Raw genomic sequence first — 24,641 nt, forward strand, 5'->3', positions numbered from 1 at the left:
AAAGAATTTTATTATGTGGCTTAGGTAGGTCTTTGCATACTACTAACAGAAAAGCATTTCCCCACATCTTATTCAACCTAACAAATGATATATTTGTCGTTTTATCTACATGGCTGCAGTATTACACTATTGAAGAAAACCTTCCTTTCATTTGTACTTTGGTGCAATTATACAGTAGATACCTCTTCCTCCAGAAAATAAAAATATTCTTCATCTAAACTTGAAATGGAACAAAGACATTAATACCGAGTTCCTCACACCACTTGGTAAAAGATTGTAATAGAAGTCCTAATAATATGCTGCTTAACATACAAAGAAGATGAAACATCTGCCACAGTTTCAGTCAAACCTCGGGAGGAATGGTTCAGCATGTAGGTTTATCTTCCTGGGGTTTTCACATATGATAGGTGGAACTGTACCATAATAAAGAATAGTCACCTTTTGCTCAAGAGACTCAAATATTGGACTCTCGCAAGGGAAACGTCTTTTGGGACATAGTAATGTACAAATGGATAGGAGAAAAAAATTGCCTTAGGAAAAATCCACCACTGTTTGACCAAACACCTGAAATGTTTTTATCACAGCTTTCATATATTAAAAAAGTTTCCTGCGGAGATGAAGTTTATTCATGAAATAAAGCCTAGTCGCTATCATCTGAACCGCGTTCTGAGCCCTGATCCGAGGCCTCGTTGTTGGATCCCTCGGGTTCGGATTCATTGCCGGAGCCTCTGCCGGAGCCTTGGCCGGACCCCTCGTTGTCAGATGCTCTCTCGGAGTAGCGGTCCGACTCGGCGCTGGGGGACACGGGCCGAGAGTCCATCTCAGAGCCCCCCGAGCGGCTCCGCCCGGACTGCAGGGATTCGTTGTCAGACTGTTCGGAGCCCGAGGGCCTGCGCTTTCTGGCCGGCTGGTCGCTGTCTGAGTCCTCATCCGAGTGCTGCCTCCGGGGCCGCCGGGGGCTGCCGGCCTCGCTGCCGGACTTGTTCTGGTTCTCGTCGGAGTCGCTCTCCTCCGAGGAGGCGCCCATCTTCCGCCGCTGGCCCTCGTCGGAGTCGCTGTCGCTGTTGCGGGGATGTCTGGCAAAGACAAACGCTCGTTAGACCAGGGTTCTGGCCAAGGGAGCCTTGACAAACCGGGGATGCGCTTGAAAAAAGAAGGGCATTTAATGTCTTGACCAGATCGCTGTTGACACAGGTGTTCATTTTGTGATATTCCTTTGGTGTGCTTTTTTTGTAAATGTGAAAGGGTTAGTAAGAAAGAGAGGATTAAAAAGTTAAAAAGAATAAGGCACTTTAGCTCTGAGACAGAACATAGACAGTGGAGGGTGACCGCACTGGTCATCCCAGGCACCCTTCATCAGAATGAAGCATTTCTCGGGCTTCCCTCGTGGCGCAGTGGTTGAGAGTCCGCCTGCCGATGCAGGGGCCACGGGTTTGTGCCCGGGTCCGGGAGGATCCCACATGCCGCGGAGCGGCTGGGCCTGTGAGCCATGGACGCTGAGCCTGCGCATCCGGAGCCTGTGCTCCGCGACGGGAGAGGCCACAACAGTGAGAGGCCCGCGTACCACAAAAAAAAAAAAAAAAGAATGAAGCATTTCTCAATTTCATACGTAAAATTATGAAAAGGAAGGGATACATTTATTTATCTTTATAAACCAATACACAGCGGCAGAGGTGCAACCCGGGACCTCACTAGGCTGCAGAGACTCTGGAGAATGCACTCTGTCCCAAGGCTGGCTGGGAGGGAAGCTTCTCTGTGCCACTGCCATCTGTGCTAGAAGATCGCTGAGGAGCGAAGTCACCCTTTCTGTCCCAGGATCTGCTTCTGCTCCGGTGCCCTCCGCCACGACTAGACCTGCTCAACATAGGAAGCTGGGGCTAAATAAAAGGGTTCTGCAGCTTGTTTGTGTACTTTTGCCAGAGGTCCCCCTCTATTATCAGATGTTAAGGGCAGGGGACCTGTGCTAATGCTTGGGGGTGCAGTGGCACCCAGGGAATCTTGGCTTCTTGGAGGACAGAACATTCCCTTCCCCACTGTCACAGCTGCTCCCCCACCAGAGCTGTGGAGAGGAGGACATGCTTCTCCTCGCGCATATTCCTTGGTTTTGGTTTCCATGACAGATATTCCAAGAAAGGAATATTAAATCCTACAGGGTCAGTCTAAGAAGGGTGAGGGAGGTGAAACATACTACTCTCCCTAGAAATGAAAACATCCCTGCAGACCGAAGAAAGGCCCTTTGTGCTTACATCTGAAAGAAGAAACCTAGACACACATCACGTAACTCATTCTGTATACACACTAAGGGCCAGTGGGCCCCAGGATCTAATTCACTCCATTCCATCTGGCCAAATAAGCAAACACTTCATGAAGGTCTAACCATCATGTCTGTAATCAGTGGACCAGGGTAACACTGTGGGCAAGGTGAAACAGTGTTTTAGGGAAAAGCAATCCAAATCTGTGTCAACCAGCATCTTCAGAGAAAAAGGGAACTGCAGATCTTTACAGATGCTTTACCCTACCAGACCAGCCCTGCACCAGGACCCTTAGCTCCTTCGACATGCTAACCTCTCACCCCTGCCTCACCTCTAACCAACCAGGACTCTCTCTTCCTTTTATTTTTTTAAAAATTCTTATTATTTTTATTTTTTATTGAAGTTCAGTTGATTAGGACTCTCTATTCTTCTTCTAAGACTTAAACAGCCTTTCTTCCACAAAAAAACACCTCAATAATTCCCCCCACTACCTCAACTCCAGATAACATGTGGTCACTGAAGAGCAATAAATGCAAAATGTAAGTGATAACCCTTTTCCCACTATAATGTAGCTTTGGTTTATTTGTCATTCTCCACTGTCTCTAAAGTACAAATTCCCTGGGGGCAGGGTCGATGTCTTTATCCTCTGCATCCCCAGCACTCAGCCTGCTATCTCATAGCATGGATGTTCAAATTTCTGTTGAATGAATGAATGAAATGATGGCCATTAGAAGAACCCAGCATAGTATATATAGTATTAAGAGTCTTAGTCTAGGAATCCAAATGCAGAGCTTGAGGGGCAAGTTCACCACAAGTAAAACAGAATATTGTTTCACCAAGTAGGCTGTGAGCTAGAGAAGTCTATGATAAGCCCTCCATAGAGCAGGCAGTGCTGAGTTATCCCTGCCTGACAAGGGAGGAAATGGTCAAGAAAGTCCCTTTCTCCCTGTGACCAAGATCAGGCTACTACTCTGAATACTTTAAGCCAGTCAATGGCAGTGTAGCAAAATGATAGAAAATTTCAGCTAATATCCACGAACAAATGAGATTTCAAAATAGGTTTCCTTCTTTAAGGGACAAACATTTAGTAGGACGAAATGACAAGACTGGAATGAGATGTGTGCTCAGGCTTCTTCCCGCTCTAAGATTCTAAGAAGCTGCAGAAATGATGCTTTGGCACAGTGACCACTCTTGGTTATCCTTCACTAGGAGAACAGAAGTGAAAAATTCCTACCCTTCATCAGCAATTTTCAGTTTATCTTCATCAGATGAATCGTCACTTGATGATATTATGGCTTTGGATTTTATTTTTCCCTTCATTGAAGGAGGCAGACGTTCTGGCTTGGGCTGAAGAAAGAAGATCAAACATAATAGATTAGTCAAGACTCTTTACGTTAGGATGTCTTGTTAAACTGGGTTTGCACTGCAGTGATACTGATACAATCAAACAGCAACCAACAAACTTCAAAAACAAGTGTCTGTGCTTGAAGACACTGCAGGGGAAGAATGTATTCTACCGTACCGCAGTCTTCGATGCCTACTGGGGATGAAAACCACAGTGCCGGACACTTACAGCCTTCTTCTTCTCTGCTTTTGGTAGACGGCGCTTTTTCGGTTTGGGGCCATTTTCTGTTTCATCATCATCAGATCCTTCATCTCCCTTTGGAGGTCTAAAATAGTGAACACCAAGAGAAAGTTTGTCAAGATTCACTCATGCCTATAAAACCCAAGACTTCTGTGCCATTCAAATAGTATTAGTCATTTTGAACACCCTTCTCTACAGGTGCTGGCCTCGACCAGACTGTACACCCCTTAAGGGCAGAGACTACAACTTACTCTTGCTGCACATGGCTCAGGAGTCTGCAAAAACTGTATTTATGCCATGTCTGCTGACTAACTGAGTCACTTTTAAGCCCTCTTATTAATCTAAGATGAGCTTGAATCTTGCCCTTGGTGAGTGATAGAAGATGTGAGAAAAGACCCAGGCTCCAGACTCAACCTCCTTCCCCTCCTCTTTCTTCCCTTCCAACTACTCATCCCAGGCCTGATAATATCCAGCCACAGCTTCAATTCCACAGGTCTGAATGAATTCCACAAGCAGAGTCAGACATGGGTTGGAAAGAACAGGTCTAGCTAACACTGGAGGTTCCCGGACATGGAAGCACCAAGAGAGGAACAGACAGCTTAGGGGCACTTCCAGGTGAGAGGGGGGCAGGGCACCACTTACCCTAACAGCAGATGGCACGAGGAGGATTTAAAGGCCCTTCTTTCACATAAATTCACATTTTATACGTCCTGTAAAACCAGGAGGTGGGCCATTGCTATTTTACAGAGAGGAAACTGAGGCTCAGTGGCTTTTCTAAGATTTCAAAGATGGACAGTCAGTGTGGACACACTAACGTTTCTCATCCTAAACTGCATAGATTTTCCAATAAATATTGCAATTTTCAGTCATAAGAAAGGCAATTATTGACTGACTCGGAGCTCTCAGAAGGAAAGCTGCGGACAGCTTTCCTTGTGTGGGGACTTGTGTGGGGACTCCAAGCACGCCGGGAATTTGGTAGTGGGGCCCATTTTAGGATTAAAGTAGGAAGTGGGGGAACGAAAGGCTTCCCTGTCTGGGGGGGATCAAGTGATAAAAAGGTGTTCACAGATTCTAAACCTAAGATTCAGAAGGTGAAAGGTCTTTTGCCACTTTCATGAGGTGGTTTAAAACCCAGGTGATTTAAAAGGTTATTCCATGACACTACCTTCTCCTCTTCTTCTTCTTTCTCTCGACACCCTCCTCCTCCTCGCCTTCTTGCTCACTACCACTGCCCTTCCTTCTCTTCTTCTTTTTGGATATAGGCAGGTCATCATCGGTGTCATCGTTGACAAACTCATCAAACTCTCCTCCCTTCTTGGACCGCTGAAACCCAAACAAGACCACAGTCATTGCTTTCCTGGCAGGTGGAATGTGGGTGCAATGCTAAGGTATGAAAGAGGCCACTTCCCATCAGTCCTCTAAGTCAGAGGTCTCCGACCCCTGGGCCATGGCCTGGTACCGGTCCGTGGCCTGTTAGGAACCGGGCCGCAGAGCAGGAGGTGAGTGGTGGGCGGGCGAGCAAAGCTTCATCTGCCGCTCCCCATCGCTCCCTATTGCTCGCATTACCGCCTGAACCAACACCTGCCCCCCCACCCCTCCCCACTGCCACCATCCATGGAAACATTGTCTTCCATGAAACTGGTCCCTGGTGCCAAAAAGGTTGGGGACTGCTACTCTAAGTCACGTGGAAGAAGTGCATGGTGAGGCCCATACTTTAAAAACTTCTAATTGGGATGAATGCCTCAAATAGCAAAAATCATCAACTACAAAGTTGCGACAAGGTAAACTGTACTCTGCTAACAGTGAAATGCATTTCTAAATACTGGATACCATTTAAAGCAGTCTCTGTTGGAAAACTAACTTTTAGCAAAGGAGGAAGCCAAAGCTCAGGACTAAGTACTGAGTGAATTTAACCAATTAGCTTCGTTTCTAACTGGAGTCATATCTTACCCGTCCACCACTGCCACCTCTTTTCTTTTCTTTTGTTCCTTCAGTCTCTCCAGTAAACATAAGAATATTTTTGGTCTTCTCTACGTATTGGGCCCGCTGTTCCAAAAGTTTCTTTTGCTCTTCTTTTTCTCTGAGACGTTTCTCTTCCTATGAGGAAAAAGAGTCGGAAAAAAACTCATCAAAATGTTATGACAAAAAAAAGTCATGGCTACCATCAGAAGAACTTCTTTTTTAATATACAAAGTGTATGTATGTACACCTTTAATTCTAGTATAACTGCAAACACAATACATACCTGTTCTTTGAGAAGTTTCTGCCTTAACAGTTCTTTCTCTTGTTCTTGTTTGGCCCGCAATTCCCTTTCTTCTTCGTCCTGTTTGCGTGCCCTGGCCACGTGGTACTGGGCCTGGCTCAGTAAGTCAGAGCATTGCCTAGAACATTCCAAATTTAGAGAAATATGTATGTAGCTAGTATACTTTTTATTAAAAAACTCATAGAGCATCTGTATTCCTTACACACATTTAAAAGTTTGAAGCAGGATCATTAGGTGATACCTATGGGAAGTCTTTTTTTTTGTTTTTTAATTCTTCAGCGCTTTTCTCTTTTTTAATTTTAATTTTATCTTATTTTTTTGGCTGCTTTGGGTCTTCGTTGCTGTGCGCAGTCTTTCTCTAGTTGTGGCGAGCGGGGGCTACTATTCGTTGCAGTGCGCGGGTTTCTCATTGCAGTGGTTTCTCTTGTTGTGGAACATGGGCTCTAGGCACGTGGGCTTCAGTAGCTGTGGCACGTGGGCTCAGTAGTTGTGGCTCACGGGCTCAGTAGTTGTGGCACATAGGCTTAGTTGCTCCGCGGCATGTGGGATCTTCCCAGACCAGGGATCGAACCTGTGTCCCCTGCACTGGCAGGCAGATCCTTAACTGCTGCACCACCAGGGAGTCTTAATTAGGAAAATTAACTTAGTTTCTCAGAAGCCAATACTGTCAACTATGTTAAGTTTGCAAATTATAACCGTCCTCCCAAAGCACAGCTAAAAAGATTCCCAACACTATCTTTACATGTGACAGATTCAGGAATCGTGTCTTGATTCTGACTACATAGCTGACATTAGTGAAATAGAAAAGTATTTTCCCATACAACTTAAGTACTTGAACTTTGCCATATTCCCTGAAAGGACCCTTAGGAAAAAGCCTTGGTCCAGGTTGGAGTGTCCCAGAGAGGAGTGTGAAAGACTGACCTCTGGAAGGTCAGAAACCCGTTCACTACTGTGTCACTCTCCCAGTCCACACTGCTATCGCTGCCTCACCCAGAGTCACCTTCCATAAATAGTACATTACCTGGCTTCTGTAGCAGCGAGGGCCAAATCAAATCTCATTTTATCCCCAACTTTACTCAAGTAACTGAAATATCTAAATAGAATGAGAAAATAAAATACTTTACTTAAAAAAAATTAATGAAACAGACCCTTTAGATTTTTAATCTATTCTAAAAAAACAGTCTGAGAGGAGGCTTACATACTGACTGAAACTTAATGAATACTTAATACTTAAATGAATGTATTCAGGAAGGGCTGTTATCTCAATAGGAAAAATATATATACAACTCACTTAAAAAAGGACTCTCATCAATATACCACTCAATATTAGTAAGTTCATGATGATAAAGTTACAGTTAACGGTATCAGTAAATTCACAACCAAAAATCAATTCCAGCAATGAATATTTACTAAACACCAAATTTACTAAATATGTCAGCATGGAGGTTAGGAGGCTTAAGCCATGAAAGCACTTACAATCTACTAGGCAAGGCAAGGAATACTTAAACAAGAATTCAAATAAGGCTGGACAAAACCTGAAGAGATGTCAGGTTTTAATATTACCATACACTGAATTACCAAATAAGTACTGTAGCTTACATAAATTTTGAGCTGAGCTGAATAAATTTATTCAATATTTAAGAGGAAAGGTCTTAATCTCAGCTTAAGTAAAACTAATATCACATAAAAAGACACTAGTATAACAAGTAAAACCAGTGTAAGTGGAGTCTAAAAATTTCTAGTGTGTAAAATGCTGGGTCATATTATTGACAGGTCAATGAAAAATCTAGGGCAGGCTTGCAAAGCCAGCCTGCCAGTTCTAGGGGTCGGACTACATGATCCAATTCTAGCAGGATTCTGGTTACGGTTGGGTGCCACCTGGCGGAAGCTGTCTGCTTTGGCTTAAAAATCGCTGGAATGATTCTAATAGAGAATGATTCTCTTTTGAGCCATGTGGGTTTAAAGAAACAAAGCATTTCAAAGGTTGTTCCTACAAAATCTTACCTGTGTGCAAGCTCCAGTTCTTTCACAGCATTGAGTACTTCCTTCAGATTACTCTTTTCATCTTTCAGGACAGAGGTAGCTAATCTTTGCAGGACTAAGGCCACATTAAACATAAGAACTGTATCACTGGGTGCCACGTGTCTAGCCTATAAACAAAAACAAAGCAAATCTTTCATATGGTATAATGACATGAAAAGGATTTTAGTCAAATAGAGTGTTAGGTGTGTAAGCATGCGTGAAACAGGATAAAAAATACAATGCAGCATACAGTTGAGTTCTCTTTTTTACCTTCAGCAGAGTCTGTTTGCATTCCTGTAACTTGCCACACTTGAAGAGGGCCCGGGCCAAATAGAGCACAACTTCAGTGTTCTGGTGCTTATAGAACTTTCTGAGGCAGTTTTCATACTACAATAAAAGAAAAAGTTAATTAAAACACAACAAGGATTAAATGATATTGTCATTTTGTGACAAAATTTCAAGCGATTTTAAAGCTATGTGAAAAGGTGTTTTGTCTTTTGAATGGTTAATTTCAAAGACTAATTTGAGAACGATATTTTACACTCACCAGCATACATTTTTCACAACATAAAAACCTGACAAGAAAAATTACATACTAGAAATAGTTCTTCCATTTGAAATTTCGACCAACACTGAAAGGTTAAACAGATTGGAAGGTCTTTTTTTGTATCTTCAGCAATACTATCTAGAACAGGCTCACTGACAACTTATTAGAAGTCACACACCTGGCTCCTAAGGTGCTCTATCACCTTTCTTTAGGACTGGTGGAACCTACTGGCAACGAGAATGATAAGTCTCACTGTTCTTGCTGTTAATTTCTTAGTAAAACCAATATAGCAATACTGGTATTAATGTTGCTGTGAACAAATCACTTTCTGACCATGGAACATATCTTGTCGTAGGTTAAGTTCTTTTTTGTGGAAGAGATGGTTAGATGGTTTTTCCCTGAATATCCCTAGAAATTCATTTGCAGATCAAGAAGGCCCACCTCCAAAAACACAACCTCTGAGACTACCATATGCAATCTGGGTTCTGCAAGTCCCTGTGACCAGGACCTTTCCAATATTCTGAATACAATAATAATACCCATCCTTTTTAGAAAAATGGTTAACCACTTCCCAGAGCCTATCTTCTTTTTTTAAAAAATAAATTTATTTATTTATTTATTTTTGGCTGCGTTGGGTCTCCCTTGCTGCACGCGGGCTTTCTCTAGTTGTAGCAAGAGGGGGCTACTCTTGGTTGCGGTGCGTGGGCTTCTCATTGTGGTGGCTTCTCTTGTTGCGGAGCGTGGGCTCTAGGCGTGCAGGCTTCAGTAGTTGTGGCTCGCGGGCTCTAGGGTACAGGCTCAGTAGTTGTGGCTCACAGGCTTAGTTGCTCCGCAGCGTGTGGGATCTTCTCAGACCAGGGCTCGAACCAGTGTCCCCTGCATTGGCAGGCAGGTTCTTAACCACTGCACCACCAGGGAAGCCCAGAGCCTGTCTTCTAACTTTGGTCAGAAACCTGTTTTTTCTGACCATAATAATTCCCCCATAAGAGCATTTTTACTTTTTACTATGCAAAAGATGCTAAGTATGACTCTTTTACTTCAAGTTCAAGTAATCAACAAATATGAAAAGCATAATAAAATTCTATAGCCATGGGCTTTCCTGGTGGTGCAGTGGTTAAGAATCCACCTGCCAATGCAGGGGACACGGGTTCAAGCCCTGATCCGGGAAGATTCCACATGCCGTGGAGCAACTGAGCCCGTGCACCACAACTACTGAGCCCACATGCCACAGCTACTGAAGCCCACACGCCTAGAGCCCGTGTTCTGCAACAAGAGAAGCCACCGCAACGAGAAGCCCGTGCACTGTAATGAAGAGTAGCCCCCGCTCGCTGCAACTAGAGAAAGCCTGCGCACGGCAATGAAGACCCAATGCAGCCAAAAATAAATAAATTAAAAAAAAATAATTCTATAACCATGAAAACTTATCCCCATGGAGTTTCATTTTAAATGTCATTTAACCTTCCTGAAACTCAGTTCTCTCATCTGAGAAGTAAGAGGGTAAAACAAGCAAACGGATATTAAATCCCACTAACTTCTGGGTACTTACTGCTATGCGAGGCAAACTAGTGCCAAGTATGGTGCCAAGTATTTTTCATTCTGGATGCTCAAAAAATTCTATGAGATTAAGGTACAATTATTTCTGTTTTATAGATATGAAAACTGGCTCAGAGAACATGTCCTTTGTCCAAGACATGCAATTAAAGGTGGAACCAGGACTCACATCTCTGTCTGGACACCAAAGACTGGCCTTAACCATATATAATTATAAGCCTCTGAATAGACACAGTATCATAAGAGATAGCACCCAGCTCCAAGGCAGGACCAGAATGGTTAAGGAAACAAGTGCTCAACAATGAACACAAAATAAAAATATCTTGAAAAATAAGACATTACCATCTGAACGGCACTGATATATTGCTTTTGTTCCACGTAGATGTGTGCTAGGTTCAACCACACATCACTGATATCTGCCGTTGCTTCTCTTACTTGGGCAAATACATCACGAGCTTCACGGAAATATCCTTTGTGGGCCAAAACAGCTCCTAAAGTTATAAAAAGGTTCACAGAATTAGAATTTTCTAATTGTAGCCAGAAAAACAACTAGAGAGAAATTCTGATCTACAAACATCCCTCAAAAAGCATTCATTTCACAAATTATTATGGATATCCAAACTGCATAATTACCTATGCCATTAGCAGCATACAGATTCTTTGCATCATTTCTGAGTACTTGTTTGTAGATGGCCAGAGCACGATCTTGATGACGCTTTTCCTATAAAAAGATACAAACATTATAAAAAAATTCAAACAATAATCAAATAAGTATCAATTTTGTTTTAAAGAGATGAAAAAAGATTACCTTTTCTCTATCTCGGGTGGGCTGATGCAAAGTTTGGAGCCAGACGTTGCCAAGGGCCAGCATAGAATAAGTGTCACTCTGAGTAGCTGGTTGTTTTAATATCCTCTCGAATTTCTTCTGGCCTGGACCCCATTCTTGTTTTGCCAAATGAAGATTACCAATCAAAGACCAAGCATCCGGATGGTCCTAAAAACACACATATAAAAAGAAGCAAAATCTGTAATTTGGATTCAGAGAGATCAATCATCTTTCTACAACAGCTGATTACTGGAGAGGTTTACAAGCTACATTTACAACAGTGTTTTTCAAACTGAGAGTTGAGATGGATCAGTGACTTGTAACATCAATTTAGTGTTTAGTTATCACCATAAGAAATGCAACAGAATGGAAAACAGTAAAAATGTCAATGTACTGCCTATGGAAAGAGCACAAAATGATTTGTAAAACTTTGATTTCAGTTGTCTGTATACACACATGTGTATGTACTAGGCTGTGGTGTGAAATCTATTTCTTACCGCGGGCCACGATCCAATCGTTTAGTTGACTTCTATACCCTTTAGTATCTTTAACAAGTAAGTGAAAAAAACAGGGAGATGCCAAGTCTAGAAATATGATAGCCATTAAAAGGAAAAATTGATTTACTGGGGGGAAATGGTGAAATAATTATTTTTCAAAGCTAAGAGTTAATATTACCAACCTGATTAATCTGAAGAGCTTCCTTAAACCAATCTGAAGCCTCATAAAAATTTCCTTTATCTCTAGCCATGGCTCCTAGGCGCAGATAGCCTGAAAATATACAAGTTTTCATGCTTAAAATATTAGCTATAAAGTAGAATCATAATTTTAAAGTCATACTGTTGAAACAATTGTTTTTCATTAATACATTAATACAATGAACAGAAAAGTCCCACAGGTGAAAATATATCAAGCATCAATATAACTAATTAATAACCTAATATATTCAAGAGCAACTCGGCCACAGTCAAGTCTTCCTGTTTGAAATCTCAGATTATCTCTTCCACTCCATTCCCCAGGCTAGCACCCTGGACCAAGTCATCATCTCAAGTTAAGTTATTTTAAAAGTTTAGCATTGTTCTGTTTCCGGTATATGGCACTACAGTGAAAGCACAGACTATTCTTTCTCACTATTATAAACATTGCAAAATGTTTATATGAATTCAAAGCAGGACCCATCATAAAGATAAACCCATCACCAAATATGCCAAGGAGTTGTCAAAAGCCTAATAAAGGTAGCTGACCCACTGAAGATGGCCTAGTCTATAAAATATGGTCCAACTGGTTTTTAGTTGTTTCTTTTTGTTTCTAGCATAAATTTAACTGAAGCTGCATTTTTTTTTTCAGGCCACAAATTTGCCTTGAAGAAAAGGGGGCGTATAACCTTCAAAACTGTTTAACTTTTTTTTTTTGGTCGCACCGCAGCTGCACTGCAGGGCTTACAGGATCTTAGTTCCCTGACCAGGGATCGAATCCAGGCTCCCTGCAGTGGAAGCATGGAGTTCTAACCACTGGACCGCAAGGGAATTTCCTAAAACTGTTTACTACTGGTTCTAAGAAAGATTTTTTTCAGGCTAAATTTTTTGCTGCTGTTGTGGACATTTTAATACACACAAAAAAAGTTTAAAATTCCTACAGTCAACATAATTAGGATGTTCCCGTAAGATGTTTTTGTATAGTTTTTCTGCTTCATGGAATTCACACATCGCCTCATAGAGCCTGGCTAAATTGTATGATGTTGTAACAGAAATGGCATTGTAATAATGTTCATCATGCTCAGCTTCTGCCTTTGCACGATCCAATGATGCCAGAAAGTATTTCTAGGAGAAAGAAAAGAAAATTACATTGTTAAAAGACTTGGCTGATACATAGGAAAAAGTGTGCATTGAACTTGATAGTATAAAAGAAGGGAATATTTCTACATTCCTACCTTTGCCTCTCCCAGATTTCCAAGCCTGAAATGGAGGGCACCCACGTTATTCAGAATCTCTGGGGGGACATCAGCCTGCACTTTCTCCTGAAGGATCCGTGTCGCTGTTCCGTAGGCTGACAGGGCACCCTGTATTTTCATGGTGGACAGAATAAAGTGTAAGTGAACATGAGAGGAAGAGAAGCACTGCATCAGGCTTACCAAAAACACATCAGGTAGCAGATGGAAAACATGGTTAAATACCTGTATATCGGTCTGTTCTAAGATTTGTGCCAACTCAATCCAAGCTTCAACGTCATCAGGATACTGTTCTGTGACCTTCTTCAAATGGCCCTGGGATGAAAGAGATCATTAAGCTAAAGCATTCCAACTATAGGGTATGACATTGAAATGTGGTGGCTACTCTACCCTGTTTGCTAAGTCAAATGTTAGTTCAACTACAACAAACTCAGCTAACAAAACTGTGTCCATCATATTTCTACTGGCAATAACAAGAAACGAGGAATGCGCATCTAGAGATAGCTAACAGAAAATAAAATTTTTAGATTTTTAAAACATACCTTGGCGATATCTCGTTTTTCTTGGTCTTCTGAGGCGGCATATAGAGAGCCAAGAATTTTCATAGTTTCATAATTATTAGGATAAGCTTTCAAAACTTTCTCAAAGCACTGAGATGCATTCTCTTTGTCACCTCGATAAATGTACATTTGTCCCAAACCAAAAAAAGGCAGCACAAAAGAGGATGAGGCAAACTGTGTGGCTTGATAGTAGTACTGGAAAGCTTGGTCATAATCTTCCTAAAAAACGAAATAAAACAAGGCCAACAATATGTACAAAAGTTTTTAAATGATTTGGAAAACCATTGAAGAATTAGGTATTTAGAGAGGGTGTAAAGTTAACTTACCTGGACGTGGAATGATCTAGCCAACTGATAGCAACTTTCTGCTTGCATGGCTTCCACTTCTGTATTATGGAATGCATGGAGAGCCAAGTGCTGGACTTTACTGTAATCCTGAACAAGGAAGATCCAAAACTCAACTGAGTGAACCCAAACAACTCTACCAGTCTCAGTCATAAGGCTTCCCCAAGTTTCACTTTTAAAATTTGTTCATTGAATGAACAATAACAGCACTGTATCCAGAATTACAAATCATTTTCCTCATTCCCCTTGCTGATAAATTCAGGGAAGATGGGGACTAACAGTTGTACAGTACTTAACATTTCCCCAGTACATCTATTACTTCATTTAATCCCCACAACAACCCTTTGAGGCATTAGTCCCTATTTTTGTGATGAGAAAACCCAAGAGAGGTTAAGTCCTTTATTAACAGTAATGGAAGCAGTTACAATTTATTGAGAACTATTATATCCAAAGCCCTCTGCTAGGTATAATACTTAATATTAGTTCTAAGCTTAATCAACCTCCCTGCAAAGTGTGTCATTATTACCATTTTATTTATTTTTATTTTTATTTTTTTTATTTTTTTATTTATGGCTGTGTTGGGTCTTCGTTTCTGTGCGAGGGCTTTCTCTAGTTGTGGCAAGTGGGGGCCACTCCTCATCGCGGTGTGTGGGCCTCTCACTATCGCGGCCTCTCTTGTTGCGGAGCACAGGCTCCAGACGCGCAGGCTCAGTAGTTGTGGCTCATGGGGCCAGCTGCTCCGCGGCATGTGGGATCTTCCCAGACCAGGGCTCGAACCCGTGTGTCCTGCATTGGCAGGCGGACTCTCAACCACTGTGCCACCAGGGAAGCCCCATTACCATTTTATTGATGGGAAAATAGACACTTAAAGAAGTAAAGTTTGTTATATAGAAAGGTGAAAAGCTAGAATCTCAATTTAGTGGGTTTTTTTTTTTTTTTCTGACTCCAAGGCTATGTTCTATCACATGAGAGTAGCAAGTGCCAGCACTTGGACTTGTACTCAGCTCTATTTGAATGCATGGGTCATGACCTTTCTATTAGGCCTGACTTTCCTTTGGATTAATCTCCCAAGTGTCTCAAAGTCAGAGTTCATACATCAGGGGTAGAAACAACCTTCCAGTTTTAATAGGAATAAGTTTTATTCATTTGACTAGAAATCTGGTCTGAAGTAGAGTTTTTGTTTGGTCAATGACCACTTTTGACATTTTTTTTTTACATTAGAAATAATAATGGGGTTGCAGCTTTTATCAGGAACTGAGTGTTTCACATTAGATAAGTATTTAATATGCATAGTACATTTAATCCTAACTACCACCCCTCACATCCTATACAGTAGGTATTATTACTATTTTACAAGAGAGGCAATTAAAGTTTAGGGAAATTATTAGTTTATTTGCCCAAAGCCACAGAACTATATACAATGGTGATGCCAGAATTTGAACCAAGTGATTCAAACTCCACACTTTTAATTACATGACACAGCCTTTTGGCTTAATTTATATACTGTTCACTGGAATGAGTGTATGGAAATACCCTGCCTACCTTCTAGGACTGTTGTAATGCCAAACTGAGAAAACATATGTAAACATGCTCTGTAAACCTTAAAGACATATATCCAGTGCAAGATGACCTCATGACGCCTGGCACAGTGCTGATCACAGATCAGGTGTTCAGTAACACTTAAATATACTGGCTTGATTTACATATTCCACTTATGTAATCTTTAAGGTTCTGAATATACTGATTGTTCTCAGTAGAAGCAAGTCTTTATCTTCTGCAGTGGAAGGGTGACTAGCATTGAAAATTAAAAACTGAATTATTCTCATTTGGTTCAAGGAAGCTGTCCCAACCACTGTGAGCACTGACTACTAGATATGCCCTCAAATATTTAGAATCATCCATCCTCTGTTTTTGTGCTGTTGCTGTTTTTCCAGTAAAAACCAAACTAACTTGTGTAACTGTTTTATCTTAAACAGTAACACTTCATTTACATATGAGATACATTTCCATCCTCTCCCTAAGTAGTTGCCTTTTAGTACTAAAACAGCTATAGCATAAAGCTTAATTAATAATTCATTATGAAAGGGGAGTATGCTTCTACAGCCAGAGAGAATAAAGCATCATGGTGAATAGCTGTGTGACCTCAGGCTATTAACTCTTGCTTCCATTACATCCACAAAATGAGGAAAGTATTACCTACCTCATAGGATTATTTTGAATATCATATAAATTCATAGCATGCACTTTTAATAGTACTTGGCATTTTACAAGCATATGATGCATATTAATAGCAACAATAACAGCAACACAGCATCTATTACTAATAAGGATTGATGCAGTTTTGTGAACTTTTACCTCAACTGCTATTTAATTAAAGTTCTTGGTATAATTTAGTACCTGGTTTCAAAATGACTGATTAAACTCATGCTTACTAACTATATAAAAACTTTTTTAGTATTTGAGAAACCTAGAATGCCACTGCTTCTACAGAGTTAGTGGCAACTTAAAAAATTACATCATGATCAACATGTGAAAATAAAGCAAAAATTTCACCATATGCTACACTCTTACTAAACTACTACGACCATTTCATAGATCTGTGCCTGTCTTCTTTCAGCTACCTAGTGACCTTCTTCTAAAAACATAGTTCAAGAGCTTTCTCATTCTTGGTGATGAAAACTCTCCTTAATCACTTCCTCTATCATTTCTTCACCACAGCAGGGCAGATACCTTTATTTTTACATTTACATTTGTTCCCATATCTGTGTTTTCTATGAAACAACTCCTTGAGTGCAGAAACCACATCTTACTGAACTCCACATCCCTATCGCAATGTTGGGTACAGTATACAGGGTCAATAATTATTAAATGAATGAATGAATGAATGAACAAACATACCCAGATACTAATTAGTATCCCCAGATACTAATACAAACTCTAACTTGAAAAAAACCTCTTGATTCAAATTTCTTTCCACGTTAAAAAGATAAAGTATCACCTGCAGTACAGAAAAACAAAAATCAGGATTTAAAATTAAACAACTTTAATAAATGATTTCTCCTACCTTTTTGAAGAAAAAGTGATTTGCCAAGTGGTTCAATACCATAGGGTTGCTAGGATCAATAGTATAGGCTCTGGAAAGAAGTTGGACACCATTTTTGATGGAATCAGCCTAAAAGAAAAACAATGATGACAGGGTTGAGTGAAATATTACTTAAATAGCACTTTTTCAAAGTTTCCTTTATAGTTGAAGAAATAAGATTATACAAATCTAAGTTCAGATAGCAAAATACAGCTCTTGTTTTAGTTAACTTTCATCAGGGATAAAAAATTTCCAACAGTGATGGTGAGAATGAAAATTGGCATAGCCACTGTGGGAAACAGTATGAAGGTTTCTCAAAAAAACTAAAAACAGAACTACCATATGACCCAGCAATTCCACTCCTGGGAATATATCTGAAAAAAACAAAAACACTAATTCGAAATGATACATGCACCCCAAAGTTCATAGCAAGATATGGAAACTGCCAAGATAATGGAAACAACCTAAGTATCCATTAACAGATGAATGGATAAAGAAGATATGGTATATATATATATAATGGAATACTACTCAGCCATAAAAAAGAATGAAATTTTGCCATCTGCAGCAACATGGATGGACCTGGAAGGCATTATGCTAACTGAAGTAAGTCAGAGAAAGATATATAATGTATGATATCACTTATATGTGGAATCTAAAAAATACCACAAACTAGTGAATATAACAAAAAAGAAGCAGCCTCACAGATATAGAGAACAAACTAGTGGTTACCAGTGGGGGGGAAGGGGGGAGGGGCAATATAGGGGTGGGAAAGTGGGAGGTACAAACTATTGGGTGTAAGATAGGCTCAAGGATGTACTGTACAACATGGGGAATATAGGTAAGATTTTGTAATAACTGCAAATGGAAAGTAATCTTTAAAAATTAAAGAAAAAATAATAAAAATAAATTCAAATAGTGAGGTAAACTTTTAGAATTTAGCTTTCTTAACGAACTTAACTGCAGAAACACTGCCACTGGAAAGCATTTCCTGCCCTTTGAAATTGGGTGCATGTAGTAAATATACTTGATATCACTGTCCTAAATAATTTACTGCTAAGGTAAATAATAGGAAAGACTCCAAAAGACTGCATTTTTTAACAGCTCTGTTGAGATATAATTCAATATATAATTCAATACTATTCACCTGACAAATCAGTCAGGAACTAGACAGTTTTTTCACTCACATACCTCTTTATTGTTGAGTTCTAGAACAGCCAGTCCCACCAATGCTCCCACACATTTGGAATTGAGTTCCAGGGCTCTGCTGAATGCCAGACGAGCCTTCTCCAATTTGTTAAGTTTCACAAAGCAATGGCCCATTCCTAAACGAACTTCCGCTACAAAAATAAAATCAAGTCATTCAGTCTGTCAAACTAGGGCATTTTTAGGATTCAAATTTTTTTAAATGCTTAAACATTCTCTATTTATGAGTTGCAAAATCGCAGAATTAACCTCAGTATAAACTACACTATAAAATCTTCGGGTGTATCACAAACTTGGTTTCACTGGAGGTCAGAGCATAACACTCTCCCCTCACAGCCCCCAACCCTTACCCCCTCATCAGGGATACCTTTCTCACCATAGAACAGAACACCTATAATAGTGGTATTTTTCTTGTCTTCCAACGCTCCTGGCTACACTGTACCTTCATTATCTAATTTTTAAAGAGCAATTTTTAAACAGAGAACAAAAAGCTTCATTAAGGCCTTAAATATAGTGGCCGACTACATGCACATCTGCAGAGCTGTGCTTATAAATGCTTCCCAATTTCAAAGCCATGCCAAAACACAACCATGTTTCTAAGGATAACCTCTCCACTGCTCACTAGATCCTACCCCTTCTCATCTAAGGACACTGCTCCTGCAACCCTGCCCTATTTTTCCCACATCATCAAATTTTCCCTCTCAACTAGATCATTCTCATCCATATACATTCTCACATCTTAAAAAAATCCCCTCTTGATTCCATTTCCCTTTCCAGTTGTCAATTCATTCCTACTCTTCCCTAGATAGTAAAACTCCTCGAGAGATCTACATTTGCTGCCTCCCAATTCCCTTCCTTCCCTTTTCTCTCTTGACTCCACCCCAATGAGTATCTCACCTCCACCATTCCAGTAAAACTGCTTTATCAAGGTCACTAATGATTTGTATGCTGCCAAATCTAATGATCAACTTTCATTCCCTATTTTACTTGGCCTAACAACAGAATTTGACACTGACACCCTCTCCTTCTGGAGACATTTCACATTTGACTTCAAAATTTGCTAAATGAATGAGATTTTGGAAAGAAAAATAGTATAGGGCAAAAAGATTATATTATGATCTACTATGCAGCTTTTGAATCAAATATCAATATTTTAAGTTGGATCATACACAGCCTAGACTTACAGTTTTTCTCTTACCTGGACATCCTGGGTTAGTTCGCAAGGCTTTCTTATAGTAAGCGAGAGCTCCTCTGTAATCCTTCTTGTTGAATGAAATGCAAGCTTTACCTGTAATGATTTTTAAAAATAAACATACACTTATTAAAGAACACAAGTCTCATATGTTCTCTACTAACTCACCTAAATCAAATATATCTCTCAGTAAGAAATACTTGAAAATAGTAAAAATGATTTCATATCTAAACTTGTTTTCCATGAGGGTATATTAACCTATGCCTATAAATAGAACGGTACTATATTATGTTAAATGTTATAAAATAATTAAAGTAGCTTAGAGTTGTCCAAATAGATTGTTTATTGACGCTTTAGAAGTGTATAACAAATTATGCTTAACTGGTATATATCTTATTTCTCTAATTTCAACAGAAACAATGATCTATTGTAATAGTTTTATTTTTAATAAGGTAAAGCTCTCCTACTTTGTTGCCCAGCCCAGTTACTAAAGAGTCATCAACAAAGAAATACATTCTAGGCACAGCTGAAAAATATAGATTCCTAAGATGGTTGCCAAAAATGACTTACCAAGAAGGGCTGGAATATTATTTGGAGACTGGTTGAGTACGAAATGAAATTGTGCATCAGCCTGATCCATTTTGTCACCTTCAAGTAGGCAGAAGCAGGCTCTTCCCAACAAATGGTTCTGAAAAAGTAATCATCATCTTAGACTTGACTTTATCCAGGACTAACCACAATTTAACACAAATGTGTAACATGAAAATGAAAACCATATAGGAAGGAAGTGGATCATCACACAAATTCCTCTATCACTGTAATGTGTTTAAACTACCAGTAAGCCATTCTTAATTGCAAATTGAGGGACTATCCCAAAATGCAAGTTGTCTGTGCCAGGAACGATGACAAAAAGAAAAGTTCAAACTCCTTAAAATATGCTTGAAGCTCACCTGAGGATGTTGGAATTACCAACTCAACATGTGGATAAGGGGTAGTAATATTTAAATATTATTTATATTTATGTTATATTTATAATATTAATAAATAATATAAATATAAATAAATATATAATATTTATAAAATATATTTATATGTAGTAAAAAATATTTTACTTCAACAGTACAAGGACCAAAGAAATTTCTATTTTATTAAGGAACCCTTCTTTTTGACTATTCTTATCAACTATGTTATTTTAAGAAAAACTGAAAGGAAACCTGTTGCCTATTATACACATTTTACTTTCATGTGGTATTTTTTTCCCTTTTATAAATTCAAAGATATCTGATTTAATTTACCTGATCATACATAATAATTTTATCTGCCATCGTATACAGTAGGGTTGCCTGTGTAATAAGATCTTTCTTGTTGTCCTTATTCTTCTCCTTCCGAGCCTGTTGTACATAATAGGCTGCCAATGTATCCAAGCAAGTCATCTGGTCTTTTTCATGGTCTCTATAGTCCAAATTGCCATCTATACGCGCTGCTTCCAACAACTTTACAAACTCTTCTGTTTTTCCTTGCTTGTAGTATTCCAGCTACAAGGTAAAGAATCAAACTACAATTACTGGAGGATATGTCAATACAAAAAGTTGTACACAAATGTTTATAGCAGCTTTATGTGCAACAGCCCCAAACTGGAAACAATTAAATTGTTGAGCAAAAGCTGAATGGACAAACTGTGGTCTATCTGTATAATGGCTACTGCTCGTCAGTAAAAAGGAGCTATTGCGTACATGCTACAACATGGATAAATCTCAAACTAATCTTTAGTGACAAAAAGCAGATCAGGGGTTGCCTGGGTACTGTGGAGGGGCAAGGGAGAGGTGGGAGGAAAGTTTTAGGGGTGATCCATCACCCCTAAATTTGTTACCTTGATTGTGGTGATGATTTCACAGGTGTACATATATGCTAAAAATTCTCAAATGGTACATGTGAAATATGTGCAGTTTACTATAGATGAATTATACCTAATAAAGCTGTTTCAAAAATTATAATCACTACAAATGCTTCCATCTTCTTACCTAGCAATAGTTGATTTCAAACTAAATCAGAGCCCAAGAGAGAAAGCAATAGTGAGAGGGTATAAAGAATTCCAAACAGAAAACTTGGGTTCTAGTTATAGATCCATCAAAAATTGTCTATGACTTTGGGTCTGCTGAATAACTTCCCTGGGTATCTGTTTCATTTATTAATAATAAAAGGAATAGCCACCATTTATTAACCCCTTACTGTGGGCCACAAACAATGCCAGGAGCTTCATATACATTATCTCTAATCTGTACAACCACCCTTAAAGTGAGTGCTAACAACCCCCTATTTTAGATGAGGAAATAGGCTCAGAAGGTAGATCATTTGTCTAGTTAGTAGCCGAGTTGGAATTGGAACAAAGGACTCTCTATTCCCAAAGCCTACATTCTTTCTAGTGTAACAACCTACAGCCCACAATGCTTCATGAATTAATTTTACTACAGGTTCCATGCTAACCCTCCAAGACTTTAATTTTCATGTAAGTGCTGTTAAAGGAGGCATTTGTACTAAAAAATAGTAAGTTCCCTTCTGGTTTTAAAAAATATGTGACAACCATTAATGTCTTGTTCTCCAAAGACTAGGAAAACTTAGCACTTCAAGTCAGGAGGGCACTGCTTGTCACTGAAAGTACCTCTCTGTAAATCCATACCTAAGAAACTCTTTAAGAGTTAGGCTTGAGCACTGGACACAAGCCCGATTCCAGATCTACTTCTCTGACCCTTCAAGGTCAGAGGCCTCCTGTGTATCTTTACATGAAAGGGACCTGTGACAAACTTGCTTAGGAATAATGATCAAAGTATTTACTATATTTTATTCATAATCATTTACTATAATGTTCCCACAAAAAAGAAACATCATTATGCAGCTGGTGCTGGGGAGGGTAGAGGGTGTTAGATTGTTTAAATTGTGGCACCTCGTTTTTTTCTGTTTATCTACAAACCATAAGCCAGTCTTCACTGAGTAATCACTAAATAATCAAACGCTCAATATACAGTACTCTTTAACTTAAATGAATTCTGCTTTTACCAACATATACTAATTTACCAGAGGCCAACACATCACTTACTAAACTTGCCTTTAAGACAATTAACTTCCATATACATGGTACTATCTATCATTCACCCAAGCTGGCTATTACTGTATCTGAAAACAGAACCACGTATTTTTTCCAGTCAACATATAAAAAATATTTGTTACATGAATACTCACCGCCAAAGCAATCCATATGTGCAGTTGTGTGTGTTCCTGTTTCAGAATACTGATAACTTCATCTCCCTCCGGTAACTGATCGAAGTCAAGTTCAATGACCTAAAATACAAAATGTAGGTTTTAACTCACATTTTTCTTTTTTAAATTCACATTTCTTCTTTGACTGCTGCTTTCCTAAAGATACATCAGTATGGTTATACATAGGATTTGTGTTCACTTTCAATAGGGCTGAACAAGCATACATTAAGAAACGTTTAAGGAGCATATGACAAATACGTTATATGGTAATATTAAAGCATAGCAAACAAACCCTGCTAGTTGTCCTCAAATCACTAGAACTATAAAATGCTATGAAAGCTTTGCTTACTGAAAAAACTAAAAGGAAACCCTGCGTAACGTATAATGCAGGTAAAGTACAGATAAGCACCCCAGGGACTCATGCCACAGACTCTGAGACTCGGTCTGACAACTTTTTTTTTTTTATTTATTTTTATTTTTGGCTGCATTGGGTCTTTTGTTGCTGCACGCTGGCTTTCTCTAGCCGTGGGGAGCGGGGTCTACTCTTCATTGCGGTGTGCGTGGGCTTCTCCTTGTGGTGGCTTCTCTTGTGCCTAGAGCACAGACTCTAGGCATGCGGGCTTCAGCAGCTGTGGCTCGTGGTCTCTAGAGCGCAGGCTCAGTAGTTGTGGCGCATGGGCTTAGTTGCTCCGTGGCATGTGGGATCTTCCCGGACCAGGGCTTGAACCCGTGTCCCCTGCATTGGCAGACGGATTCTTAACCACTGTGCCACCAGGGAAGTCCCGGTCTGACAACTTGAGAAGCACAGTCCTAGAGGCAATGCAAAGTTGAGTGCCACCGTACACACTAATCATGGAGGCATCACTTGTGTCACACACACTCCTGAATATGGCACAAAAATAACAGTAGGAAAATGTTCTGGAATTAGATAGTGGTGATGGTTACACTACCAAAAAAACACTGGATTTTACGGTAAGTGAAACATATCTCAATATTGTACCTCAATCAAAAGTAAGAGTATGAGATATCCAATAAGACAACATCAATTCTGAGGGCTTTACTCAGACAAGCCATAGGCCACCCATAAAAGAGGCGACAGGAAGGGAAATGGGGTTAATTCTATCAGCACACTGCAGCGGCTATTATCTTGGGGTCTCTATTTCGTTGATGGAGCCTTGTGTGGCAGATGTGGTGCACCATGACACTCGAGTTTCTAAGGGAGGAAGGGCGACATCCTATATATTCCCAGGGAGAGACACTTAGTTTGAGTAGCAGAGAGAACACTGTGACATCTGCGCCCACCTCTGTGATCTATGAGGTGCCTTACATTTTATCAGGCACTGTCACACCCCTGTGCTCCTGAATTAGGAAAAGAGCAGAGTACTGTCAAATACGGACAGGCTGGTGGGGAACTTTCAAGAACTCCTTCTCGGGGTGGCTTCGAGGTTACGGGGATCTGATGTTCCCAGCCTGGGAAGGCGTTGGGGCTGGGGAAAGACGTGATCGGAGCTTCGGCCGGGTATTTGGATCTGGGGAGAGGGTGCTCTCGCTTCGGAAACGAAGTCGAGAGAAAGGGGGAGGGGGAGATCGTCCAAGTTCAAGGTCCCCACCCTCCCCCATTCTCAACACTTACCTCGTCAGTGTCCCGGAGGGGAATCTCAATGGAGCCCCGCGACATAGCGAGATCAGAAGGCGAGCGGGCGTTCGGCCCCGCCGCTCCGCAGCTGGTGCTCCTGGCTTCTGGCTCGTCCAGAGGCTAGCGGCGGCTCGGGCTCCGGTCGTAACTGCTGCTCCGCGGCGCCGCTGAAGCTCTGGCTTCTCCTTCCCGTCAGCAGCTCAAACAACGAACAGCAGACGGCGACCAGCGACTTCCGGCAGCCCCGCCCCCTGCCCCGGAAACTTTCCCCGCGGGAGAGCCTGTCCGATGGTAGGGCTCCTCCTGTGGCTCAGGTTCTCCGACTTTAGGAGGAGCGCTCGGAGGCTTCCGTTGGCTTGCCCACCTTTCCGAGGT

General features: G+C 40.4%; 1 protein-coding gene across 3 annotated transcripts; it reads right to left on the reverse strand.

Moving 5' to 3' along the window:
* CTR9 (CTR9 homolog, Paf1/RNA polymerase II complex component) lies at window positions 1-24,641 on the reverse strand. Of its 3 annotated transcripts, none has more exons than XM_081240272.1 (25): window positions 24,264-24,641; window positions 22,613-22,711; window positions 20,671-20,910; window positions 19,946-20,063; window positions 19,382-19,471; window positions 18,169-18,317; window positions 16,960-17,067; window positions 13,878-13,985; window positions 13,534-13,770; window positions 13,217-13,306; window positions 12,974-13,102; window positions 12,680-12,863; window positions 11,726-11,814; window positions 11,029-11,214; window positions 10,854-10,941; window positions 10,563-10,711; window positions 8,393-8,509; window positions 8,105-8,250; window positions 7,122-7,193; window positions 6,083-6,218; window positions 5,788-5,934; window positions 5,003-5,160; window positions 3,826-3,922; window positions 3,487-3,599; window positions 1-1,076 (listed from the first exon to the last, which is right to left on the reverse strand). In XM_081240272.1, exons 1-25 carry the CDS (start codon window positions 24,306-24,308, stop codon window positions 641-643), a joined length of 3,531 nt encoding a protein of 1,176 aa, XP_081096398.1. In that variant the 5' UTR covers window positions 24,309-24,641; the 3' UTR covers window positions 1-640. The 3 variants fall into 3 exon arrangements, with proteins under 3 accessions (XP_081096398.1, XP_081096397.1, XP_081096399.1); XM_081240273.1 differs by lacking the exon at window positions 1-1,076 and adding an exon at window positions 1,625-1,854; XM_081240271.1 differs by having other exon boundaries at window positions 12,974-13,306.

This window comes from Mesoplodon bidens (genome assembly GCF_964165515.1).
Source record: "Mesoplodon bidens genome assembly, chromosome: 7".
NCBI classification, from domain to species: Eukaryota; Metazoa; Chordata; class Mammalia; order Artiodactyla; family Ziphiidae; genus Mesoplodon; species Mesoplodon bidens.

Coding starts and splice junctions, on each gene's coding strand:
- CTR9 (XM_081240271.1), bottom strand. CDS start 24,308: ATGTCGCGGGGCTCCATTGAGATTCCCCTCCGGGACACTGACGAG. Junction 10,712..10,853: donor GTATGCTGCTAATGGCATAG/GTAATTATGCAG, acceptor TTATAACTTTAG/GAGCTGTTTTGGCCCACAAA. Junction 1,077..3,486: donor CTGAAAATTGCTGATGAAGG/GTAGGAATTTTT, acceptor TGTCTTTGCCAG/ACATCCCCGCAACAGCGACA.